Consider the following 12,083-nt stretch of genomic DNA (forward strand, 5'->3'; position numbering starts at 1 on the left):
AGGGAAAAAAGAGGATATAGGAGGAAGTAAATTTCAGTAAGAGAAAGGTGTGATCGGAGTTTCACTTTGCCACCTAAATCAAGTGAACATTCTCACTGGTGGTACGGCTGCCACCATCTAGAAGTGCTAGATTCTCCTCTCTTTACAACATCCAGTTGTATAGAGACTGAGATAAATTCCAGAACTGTTGGATCACACAACAATCGAAAGTTAGGCCAAGTATATAAGGCCAAACAACAAACAACCATGTTTAGCGTCCGTTTTTTTTTTTTAAGGAGGAGGCCCTTTTTTAAAATCAGAAATAGATCCATTTTAACATAATTTTTCATGTTTTTTTTTCTATAAAAAAGAAAAAAAAAAAAAAGGAGGCGGCCCCAAAAAAGGAAGCGGGCGGGGACACTAAACATTTTTTTTTTAATGGCCTAACAAAACTTACGAGTTTCTCTTCCCCGCCCGTCCGCCTCCTTTTTGACCGCCGCCTCCATTTTGTTTACTATTTACTATCAAGAAAGAAAAAAGAAAAGAAAAGAAAGATGTGATGTACAAGCAATTAGATTCAAGTTGAACACATGAACATTTTCACTTTTTCTGAATTTTGAAGCTTGCTTCATAGCAACATGATACAAATCATTTGTTTTGTCATAGCCATACTGATTGCAATACAGGCCCGTAGCCAGAGTTTGTTGTGTTTTTTTTTTTTTGGGGGGGGGGGGGCACATAAATGTTATCGATCGAGGTCTAAAAAAGGGGTATAAAAAAGTTCAACCGATCTTGGATTTTTTTTTGGGGGGGGGGGGGGGGGGAGAGAAAGGTGCCCCCGTGCCCCCCGTGGCTATTTGCCTGCTCAAATAGCACAATTTCTTTGGATACATAGGTCTATACCTTTGCCAGCCCTTTTTAGCATGGCGGTCATCTTAATTGGGGAAAAGAAAGCAAAAAACAAAATAAAAATAGTAAAATGCTGCCTCCTATTTTGAAGAAGTCCGGACGCGAAATTCGTTACCTTTTTTTTAATTTTTTACTTGGTCTGAGTGAATTTTTCCAGGGATGTGAGACTATACGCAGCCCTCTGATTGGATAAGGCACATACCTCTTTTAAAATTTGATACAACGCACTCAATGCAGGTACCTTTGACCTGAACCCTGGGATCTAGGATCTAGCTCCAGCTCCAGCTGCACGTGCATATCGCATAGCATGCATAGTATTGGAAATCGCGCTCTCGAATCATATATCTTGATCCCTAGCTATCCACGTTCTCGATCCATGATTCCATGCCACGAGGAACGAGCATCCCGGCTCATCTCCACTGTTCATCACTACAAAGTTAGTAGACCCTATTTCCTCAATAAGGTGAGTTATCATCATCATAAGAATAAGATCTAAATTATTCTTTATCAATACTCTGTAAGCATTATTTAATTCTAGGATTCATACCAAACTTGTAAAGTTACAGCTCAAATTCTCTGGGCCGAAGTCTGACGGAGTAACGATCTGCACGACACACTGCATGCACAGGGCCTACTGCAAACTGTGGCAATTGGGATACGCGTGCATGATGTCAAACATGCTCAATATTCGAACTCGTATCTTATACGGCAATTTCTTTTACGTCCCTTATCACATTCTTCCCATAGGGTTGCAAGTAATCTAAAGTCTGGATAAATTAAGTGTCTGAAATAAAAACCAGACAGTGATTTAATTCGTTCTCTAAATTCTCAGACTCGTTCAATCACGCTATCTACAGAAGATGTAAAAATAGTACCAACCAACAAATACCATTTTGCAATTTTTTGCTAGGCCTATTGTTTTCTAAGATGGCTGCCATGCTAATTATTGCTGGCCAAGCCTATTTATTCACAGTTATTGTGCTATGTGAGTTTACTGATGCAATGTATGACTAAACAAATGATTTGTATCACTTTAGAAGCTATTTAATCAAAATGTGGACTTTACTAATTATATCACAGCCCTTTTTTTTGTGTCTTTTTTTTCATCTGAAGAAAAGGAAATGGTAAAAAAAAAAGGAGGCAGGCGGGGACAAGAAACATTTCTTTTTTTTTAAATTTGGCCTTACAATACATTGTGGTGACAAATGAAGATGTTGCCTTACCCTTTGTGACCGACCCAAAAATCTTTAAATCTCGATCAGCTTTTTAATAAAATATTGAAAAAAAGGTTTTTTATAAAAAAAAATATGTATTTTGTTTGTTTAAATGGGATATAATGCATAAAATCATCAAATTATTTCCAAGTTCTCACTCGTCTGTTGCCATAAGTTCAAAATCCTGCTAGCATAAACAAGTTGACCCCAGCCTTGTGTACGTGTACATACCGTTAAAACAGTCAAAAACCAGCGAAATTTGTGCAACATTCCTGTTTTTTTTGGGTTTTTTTTGGCGACGGTCGCTGTTTTGAGGGAGAAAAAAATAATCTGATCGACCGACCCAGGTTCTAGCAGTCCTAAAGGGCAATACAACATCTTTTTTTTAGGCCTAATTATGTAAGTCGTGCCAAATATAATTCATATTATATTTTGATGCAATGCAAATACTATAACTAGGCAGGTCACACTATTTTTTAAACTTCAAATTAAGTAATTCTTAATTCTTATCTCATCATGTGGAAAATATTTTTTGAAATATTTGTTTTTCAAACTTGCTAAGCTCCAGCCCCCAAAACCTCCAGATCTCATTCCCCTTGTGACGTCTGTCAGTCATCAGTGAGCTAACACTATGAACATAACGGACAAAATATACAGTTCCTCATTCTACCCTCAACAATTGCTATGGTAGACAGAGGAACATCCTTCACTGCTATTATGTAAAAATGTGTAGAACAGGTGAATATGCATGTGACACCTGTTCCACAGATTTTTACATAATAGCAGTGAAGGGATGTTCCTTTATCTACCATAGCAATTGTTGAGGGTAGAATGAGGAACTTGTAATGTTTTGGTCCTTATTTAGACAGCCGAAAGGACGACACAACAGCCTTCAATTACATGGTTGATAACGTGTGTGTATTCTCTGTTCAACTTCTGTACAGGTCATATTACCATACACTATACATTGTTCTTGTACGAGTAACCAATGACAACCAGAAAGTATGGAATGCTAATTGTGCAGTTGTTCAAGATACTACAATCCTCCCTACCTGGATTAAAACCTTTCTATAATGAGATAAGTCAATCACAGTGTAGCTGTTGTTATTTCTATGGCTTGTTTGACATCATCAAACTGTAACAATCATTCATCAATGTGTTTTAGACCATGTAAGAACAAACTTTGGAAAAAACATCAAAACAAGTTGTAACTCATTTAGAGTATAAAACCAAACTTGAACATTAACCAAACTCAGCTAATTTGCACAAAGCCATGTATAGAACTCATGTACACATGTAATGGTTAAATAACTAACTTGCATAAGACAAAACTTGCTACGGATAGCCAGTATTACATATATACACTTCAAACAAGAAATAATTCACTTTGTGAGATCATGCAGAGCTTATGCATATAGCAATATACCATCTAATAAAATGTGAACTCTAAAAGTTGTAAATTAGGCTTTTAGGAAGTATTCATGGTTGAAATAAGCTGATTATGTAGTGATATATTTTCATATCAACAGATCAAAATTACCTATGACCTGCAGAGGTCAATAACTGTTTGCTAGCATAAAAATCTTGTTCTTAGCACTCAAGTCTGTTTCAGTATAATAAAGCATAAAAAATGCAATTGACTGTTCTGTCATACATTGTAGGCATGAGGCAATAGCATCGAACAATATGAACCCAAATATCAAATATCATAGATTATAAAACATAGCAAACAGCAAATACACATGTACAAACCTTCAAACTGTGCAAAACTGATATTCATTCATAAACACAATATAATGGCAACAAATAACACCTTTTTACATTTTCCTTTCTTCTTTCCCTTTTGAAAAATAGCCAAGTGTACAAAATATTTTCTTTGCATGAACGTAAAAAATTAAACTGATTCAATTGGAATTCGCTCTTTATAAAACCTTATAAATTACTTCCAACTCCTTAATATTGAAGAGCAATATTTATAAAACTGAACCAGATTTCTGGAGGCTCTAGTTTGTGTTTGTTTGTTTGATTGTTTTTTTTTTTTTTTTAACAATTAAGCTATAAGTGTTTACAAAGCATACTGAGTAAATGCAAATCTGTTATACACGGAAAATAATTTCAAACCAATAGTTACGACACTCTGAGCCATTAATCAAGTTACATGCAATAATTAAACTAACAGCAAAGAATAAAAAGATAATATGAAATCCACCCTTGAGATCTAATCTTGATCAGAAATGCAAACTCACATGAACATTATGCAAACTTCCATTGTGACAGGTTAGAACAATAATTTGTTTAAATACACATAAATGCATACAGTAACCTGAATAAAAATTTTGCCATCAAAAGTTTTTTTTTTTTTTAAGAAATGCAAGATTAAGAGTCAATGTCTCATCATTTAGTCATATTGTGCATTTCTCCAGTTTTCTTTGTCTTTGACTAGTTTATGAGTAATGAATAGACTGTGAACTAAACATAATCGCGCAACCGTGCTGGTTGTCGTCGATTGCGTCTAGGATTACGTCGCGGTTGCACAACAAGTTGTTGTCCTTGTGCATTATCATCACTAAGGTCAATTTCAGTTTGATCATTGTTAGCAGATTGGTCACAGGGAATAGGACCAGTGTAACGCTTGAAACGTGATGCGTTTCGCGTGATGTAGTGATTACCATGACGTACAGTGATTCGTGAACCTTTCTTCCTAACTACTTTGTATGGTGTGGAAAGGTACGGGGACTGATGTTTGCACACTATACCATCACGGCGGACAAGAACTGTGTCTCCTACATCGATATCCTTCTCGCGTGTTGTACCGTGACTATCCGCGTACGCTTTCATTTTCGCTTTCTTGCCACGATCGCGAGAGCGGAGTTGATTATCCGAATTTCGTTCTTGAATGTCGGAGACGGGAACTATAGGCTCAGGGAGGCGAGTACGGACAGGTCTGCCAAACAGGAGTGTGGCAGGGGGGACACCAGTCGTGGTATGCGGCGTGGCGCGGTAATTGCGAAGAAATCTGTAGAGCTCTTGCTTCCACGATTTGTTTTGAGCGATGGCAGAGCGATAGGCTTTCTTCAGTGTTCTCATAAATCTTTCAACTTCACCGTTCGCTTGGGGCCACCTGGGGGTTACCCTTCTGTGCTTGAAACCCAGGTAGTCGGCAAAGTCAGCGAATTCACGACTGTTGAAAGGAGGCCCATTATCCGTACGGACGATATCAGGAACGCCGAAACTTGAGAAAATTCGGTCTAGCTTGGGGATGACTTGCTGAGCTGAAGTAGATGAGACAATTTCAACCTCGGGGAAACGAGAATAGTCATCCATAACAACAAGCAGGTGGTCACCTGACGGGAGATCAGCGAAATCAATGCTAAGTTCTGACCACGCTTTTTGGGGCAGAGGGGACATGCGCAGAGGCTCTTTGACATGCTCGATTGTGTTAGACTGGCATGTGATACAATCACGAACAATTTTCTCTGTCATCTTGTCAATAGAGGGAAACCACACTTTTTCACGGATAAGACTCTTTGTCTTTGTGATGCCTTGATGTCCCTCATGTGCAATATCAATGATGCGTTTACGAAGAGACTGCGGGACTACTATGCGATGTCCGCGGAGGAGAAGAGAATTGTCATCCACTGTCAATTCCTCTCGAATAATGAACAAGCTCTGGAGTTCTGATTGGTTTTCAGTAGAGGTCGCAAGAAGGTCATGCCAGTTGTTGTTCTTGATGGTGCGAATGACGTGCTGTAGGACTGGGTCCTGTTTTGTGGCTTCAGCGATTTCGGACATTGATACTGACTTCGGAACTGCATGATATGCCACAAAACTAACATGAGCTTCCGCCATGGATTGATCATCGGATACGCTCATCACCGATAACTGAGGATGTCGCGAGAGGTAGTCAGCGGGGTTATGCTGACCAGGACGATACTGGACGGTGTAGTCATACGCTTGCAGCTTCAGGATCCATCTTTCAAGACGGAGCGGTGGCTTAGCATGACAGTTGTTGAAGAGCGATACTAGCGGCTTATGGTCAGTTGTGACTACAAACGATCCACCATACAAATACACATGAAAATGGACAATAGCCCATGTGATGGCTAGGGCTTCACGCTCTGTTTGCGAATATCGAGATTCAACGTCTGTGAGGGCTCTGCTTGCCAACGCGACAGGAACCGTGTTCTCCTTGTTATGCTGAACAAGAAGTGCTCCCAGACCATGAGGACTGGCATCAACGATAAGTTCAGTGGTGCTGGCCGTATTGAAGTATGCCATGGTGCATTGTTGCGAAACTCTTTGCTTGATCTGAGCGAAGGCGTCGGCTTGGGCAAGACCCCATTCCCATTCACTATCCGACTTAGTGAGATGGCGAAGAGGTGCTGAAATCGAGGCCAGACCAGGGATGAACCTGGCACAGTAATTAACCATGCCTAAGAAACTGCGGACTTCGGACACGGTGCGAGGTTCAGGTACCGCTCGGATGGCTTCGATCTTTCCCGGATCAGCGCTAATGCCGTTGGATGAGAAAACGTGACCAAAATATGTGACACGGTCAGCAGCAAAGACACATTTGTCCTTGTTCAAGGTCAGGTTCACCTCACGAAGGCGTTCGAGTACAGCTTTGAGGCGAATGTCATGGTCCGCTTTGTTGTTCGCGAACACAAGAATATCATCACTTATATTCAAGACACCCGGTAGGTCTTGAAGAACAGCTTGAATGGTGTGCTGAAAGATCTCAGATGCAGATGCGAGCCCGAAGTTGAGTCGTTTGTACCGAAAAAGTCCGACATGAGTTGAAAACACTGTGTACGGACGAGACTCTTCATCAAGCTCTAGCTGGTGGTAGCCCGAGTTGAGATCCAAAGTGCTAAATGTTGTGGCACCATTCAAAGCAGACACAAGATCATCAACGGTTGGCGTGATGTGACGTTCGCGCTTCACAGCTTTGTTGACGTGACGCATGTCAACACAAATGCGGATGTTATCACTGTTACGCTTCGGGACAACAGTGATCGGAGAAACCCACGGAGTAGGTGTATCATGTACCGGTTCTATGATATCAAGTTCCTGCAATCTGTCAAGTTCCTGCTCCACTCGCTTTCTCATGTGGAAGGGAATCCTTCGGTAGGGAACTGCTACAGGAGGAACGGATCCATCAACATGAATATGGCATTGGTGATCTTTCAGTTTGCCAATACCAAGGAAACGATCCTTATACGACTGCTCTAGCTGAAGATTGTACGTGATATGAAGGAGACCAAGTGCAGTGGCAGTGCTACAACCCAGCAGTGTATCACCACTGTGCGTGACAACAAATATCTTTGTTTCCACTGTTTTCGATTTATACGAGACAGATGCGGTGAATGTTCCAACAACATCAAGCGGGACTGTGCTTCCATACGCATACACAGGAACGGAGGGCGCGTCAAGATGAGGCCTTGGTGTAATCGAACGATACGTGTTCTGACTCACAATCGTTACTGAGGAACCAGAATCGATTAAAGCTGAAATTGAGATCCCGTTGACCTCAATCTGAACAAACGGTCCGTTGGCTGAAGAAGAATTAACATTGAAAACATAGTCCTTTGTTCCAGCTTGCTCTTCCTTACTATGCTGAGCAGGTTGGTGATCACGCTGAAGCTCAGGCTGCGGAGAGCTAGTACAGCTGCATTGACATGCTGCTGTATGTTCAGTATGAATTGCGATAGAATTGGACTTTAATGGTCTAGATAAACAGTACTTCTGGAAATGATTCAATTTTCCACAAGAATGGCACGTAACCCCTTTTGCCGGACAGGGTTTATCTGCGGGATGTGGGAACCGACCACCACAATTCCTGCATGTGACTTTCTGTCTGGTCGCTTGCTGTTTTCCACGAGTGCGAAATTGGCGTTGGACAGAGTTCGGATTTGAGTGCTTGTCATGACGCGTAGCAGCGACAGTTGATTCTCGAGATGTAGCACTCTCCATCTCGGCTGCATACTGATCAGATTGCTCGAGCGTGCGGGCAGTATGAAGAAGTTTTTCGAGCGTAACAGTTTCACGAAGTGCGTACCTCCTCAAATTTTGCGATGTACACCCAAACACGATTTGGGATTTGATTTCCGCAGTTTTGTCCGAGAATTGACATGATGAAGCTAACTTCTGCAAACGGAGATGATACTGAGCAACAGTTTCATTGTTCAATTGTTTACACTGACGAAACAGATAACGTTCATATTCCACATTAACAGACGGAACAAAATGTTTCTCTAGCGCTTTAATGGCAGCAGAGTAAGATGTGGCTGTGTCTGGAAGTGTTTCAAAGATTTCCTGCACATCAGGACCGGAATAGTGCAGGAGCAACGCTCGCTTCTGGGCATCGTCTGTTACAGCAAATGCAGTGAAAAAGTTCTCTAGCCGTTTCACGTATTTTCCCCATCTCACACCCACGGTCGCGAGATCATCATGGCACTCAAAACGCTCAAACTGGGGTAAATTCATGTTGAAATGTTCTCAAAGTAACTTACGCAGTGACTCGAGGGACTGTGTCCATGAAAGTTCAGGTTCATGACGAAATCACACATCTTCGTCGCCAAATGTAATGTTTTGGTCCTTATTTAGACAGCCGAAAGGACGACACAACAGCCTTCAATTACATGGTTGATAACGTGTGTGTATTCTCTGTTCAACTTCTGTACAGGTCATATTACCATACACTATACATTGTTCTTGTACGAGTAACCAATGACAACCAGAAAGTATGGAATGCTAATTGTGCAGTTGTTCAAGATACTACAGAACTGTATATTTTGTCCGCTTTCTTTGTCTTTCATGTTCATAGTGTAACTTGAGAAAGTGGCATGTAACTTTGCCAAAGTTGACCACCTGTTACAATACCACAAACAATAGCAACATATAAGTTGCTATGTCAGACATGTCAGACTAAACTAATATTCTAGAATAAGGGAGTTTACAGATAGCACATGGTACAAATGACCCCAAATATCCACAGATCTTTTACACATTGAGAAGTTCCACTTTGAGCATCTTAGAATAATAACTGCCAAAGTCCTAGATGTGCTTCATGAATACCTTTTGTTTGCCCTCTTGAAAAGAATACTTCCACCTGCGTATCTTAGAATGTACCGTTGATGCATACATGAATAATGTTACATAACTTTCATGAGCGCATATCCAGTATTCATCTCTGTGGGTTTTACCTTTTTGGTACAAATGACCTTTATCTGCTCATGCTCAGACTGCAACCGTAAACTGGCTTATAGACGATGGTATGTAATTTCCCCAGCTTAGCACATGTTCATAATTGCATGCTTCCATACAGATGTACAATACATCATCATTGCCTTTGTCTTCCTGGTGATGCTACAGCATGTCTGACATAGCAACTTGTATGTTGCTATTGTATTACGTATTGTAACAGGTGGCGACTTCAGCAAAGATACATACCACTTTCTTAAGTTAGCTCTGGAGGTTTTTGGGGTGGAGCTTACAGTTTGAAAAACAAATATTTAAAAAAATATTTAAAAATCTATGAAATAAATTCAGAAGTTTACATATCAAAATAGGAGATGTATGCAGGACTGCACACCAACAGGAATACACTTGTATTTCGATGTCATGGGCCCTTTAATAATCTGCCGCAAAATCATGCAATGAAACAATTAAAAAATGAAAACAAACAAGGCGAATTGAATTCAACCATCAAGTTAACATTCTTTTCTGTTTTTGTAGGAGCAGATGGCCGAAGACCAGGGAATTCTTGCATCAGACTCAAGATGTTACTAGTGTTTTTGGCTTTGATGACATGTTTTCTCAATGTCTTGAGGAGGGTGACTGGACAATTGGGAAGTTTTAGATGCAGTGCATTGAAAACAGTTTGGGAGCAATCTTTATAAATGTTGTCAGAGTTGTCGATACGGTGGCGAAGAGCCTCTAGCAGGGCAATTGATGGAGTACCACCCCAGTAATCTGTGAGCACACAATAAATGAGAAACAAGTAGTAAAAAAGGAGAACAGTGGGCTAAGGCTAAATGACAAAAATAAAGTGTTTCTTGCCCCCGCCCGCCTCCTTTTTCTTTACTATTTACTATTCAGAAGAAAAAAAGCAAAAAAAAAAAAAAAGCCTGTGATATACATTTTGTTTAAATAGCTTCTAAAGTCATACAACTCATTTGTTTTGTCATACATTGCATCAGTATACTCACATAGCACAATATCTGTGAAAAAAGGCTTGGCCAGCTATAATTAGCATGGCAGCCAACTTGGGGGAAAAATAGCAAAAAATAGTAAGTAGTAATGCCTTGCCTCCTTTTAAAAAAAGTCTGGACGAGAAACGCGTTATATTTGTTATTTGGCCTAAACAAGGGGAAAGTGAAAAGAAAAAGTTTATTCATTGCGAAAGCACCATCGCAATCATTTTACGATCATTTCTTGTATTGCAAAGATATGTTGCCTGATTTACATAGCACTGTAATAAAGAGTAAAACTGCTTAAGTTTGTGAAAGTGAAATCAATATTTAGATCAGAAACATTGGATTGGAAGAAGAGAAAATGAAATAGCTTGGGCTGTGCCCATGGGGTGGTGTTGCAAAGCGCATGCTTTTCCTTTCCTTTATTTTCAAGTCGAATGATGTACAGAGTAAATTCTATTTGAAATAGTTACATCAACTCTTTTTACTCTTATGTGAGAAAAAAAGGCCCACCCCCAAAAATAGTACTAGATCAGAATTGGGAAAAGACATTTTGGCTAACTTGCTACGTGCACCTGCCATTCTAAGTTTTGCTGTCCCGGAAATCCAACCCAAATTAAATAAGACATACCGGTAAATTGACTTGTACAATTTCTGACTTATAACAAACATATGCACATCACATATCATTGTTATAAATTTATTCCTCGTAATCAAAATGAGTTGTGATTTGGCTTCTCTTTTTGACAGTGAACGTGGAAAAAGGTCTCTGTCATTAAAATGATAGATCTTACTGTAAGTGTTCCCGCCCATGATTTTGGTTTGGATATTTTAATCAATACCTCTTCTTCTTCTTCTTCTTGTAGGACAACTTGTCTTGGTGGGGTTATTGGAGTGGAACCCAATGGAGTAGGCATGGTGGGAATCAGAGATGTACCTTGCGCTTTAGGGATGCCACTAGACTTTGGACATCTTTGTCCACACCAATATTGTCTAAGTCTCCAAAAGAGGACATACTTGAGTTTAAAACTATCGTCATGGAGCATGATCTGGTTTCTGATGCCGCCCTCGTCTCCTTCCTGGTGTAATGTCTTTTCATTGCTCCAATGGAAAGACGTCACATTTGTAGGTGAGTAGCACCTAATGAGTGTTTTCCAGATGAATGTGTAGACTCGACATGGTAGTAAAGCCGGATAGTAAAACTTGCACAGATGCTAATTCTTCTCTCTTCGATCTATCCACATGAGAGGTGCTGGCTTCTCCAAGGAGGCATGAACGGGTTTCCAATGCTGACCTCCTCTCCTTCCTTGTATAATGTTGATTTAATGCTCCTACTGAAACACTCTCGTAAACACAGTATTCGCACTTGTAGGTGAGTGGCACCTAGTTGATGTGTATTTTCGAGATGGATGTGTAAACTGGACATGGTGGTAAAGCCGGATCGGCAGAACTAGCTCAGATGCATCGTTCTGTAAATTTATATAAAGAGAAACATCGTTTGAAAACAGATATTAAGAACTAACGTCATCATTCCAGGTATCTGTGGGGTGTACGCCTAGTTCGTGCCTGGTTTAATCGTCTAGTTTGCAGCCAGTTTCTCGGTGCTTTTCCATTATATACCTCTTCAACCTATCATTGTGAACTACCTTGGGGATCGTCGCGACTTCTCAGACTTTTGAACACAGCTAGTAGACAACATCAGATAGTCGGTGAGTAATCAAGTACGGCCCTTCCCATTTGTACACTAACTAAGGGCAGATTTCTTTCTTTCTGTGTATTCCAGACA

General features: G+C 40.2%; 1 protein-coding gene across 1 annotated transcript; it reads right to left on the reverse strand.

Moving 5' to 3' along the window:
- Positions 1-432: 432 nt before the first annotated feature.
- On the reverse strand, positions 433-8,588 carry LOC105440930 (uncharacterized protein K02A2.6-like). The gene is made up of 2 exons (XM_030976165.1): positions 4,859-8,588; positions 433-500 (listed from the first exon to the last, which is right to left on the reverse strand). Exons 1-2 carry the CDS (start codon positions 8,586-8,588, stop codon positions 433-435), a joined length of 3,798 nt encoding a protein of 1,265 aa, XP_030832025.1.
- Between the last annotated feature and the right edge of the window lie 3,495 nt (positions 8,589-12,083).

Source organism: Strongylocentrotus purpuratus, unplaced genomic scaffold (genome assembly GCF_000002235.5).
Source record: "Strongylocentrotus purpuratus isolate Spur 01 unplaced genomic scaffold, Spur_5.0 spur5_scaffold_8, whole genome shotgun sequence".
Taxonomy (NCBI): Eukaryota; Metazoa; Echinodermata; class Echinoidea; order Camarodonta; family Strongylocentrotidae; genus Strongylocentrotus; species Strongylocentrotus purpuratus.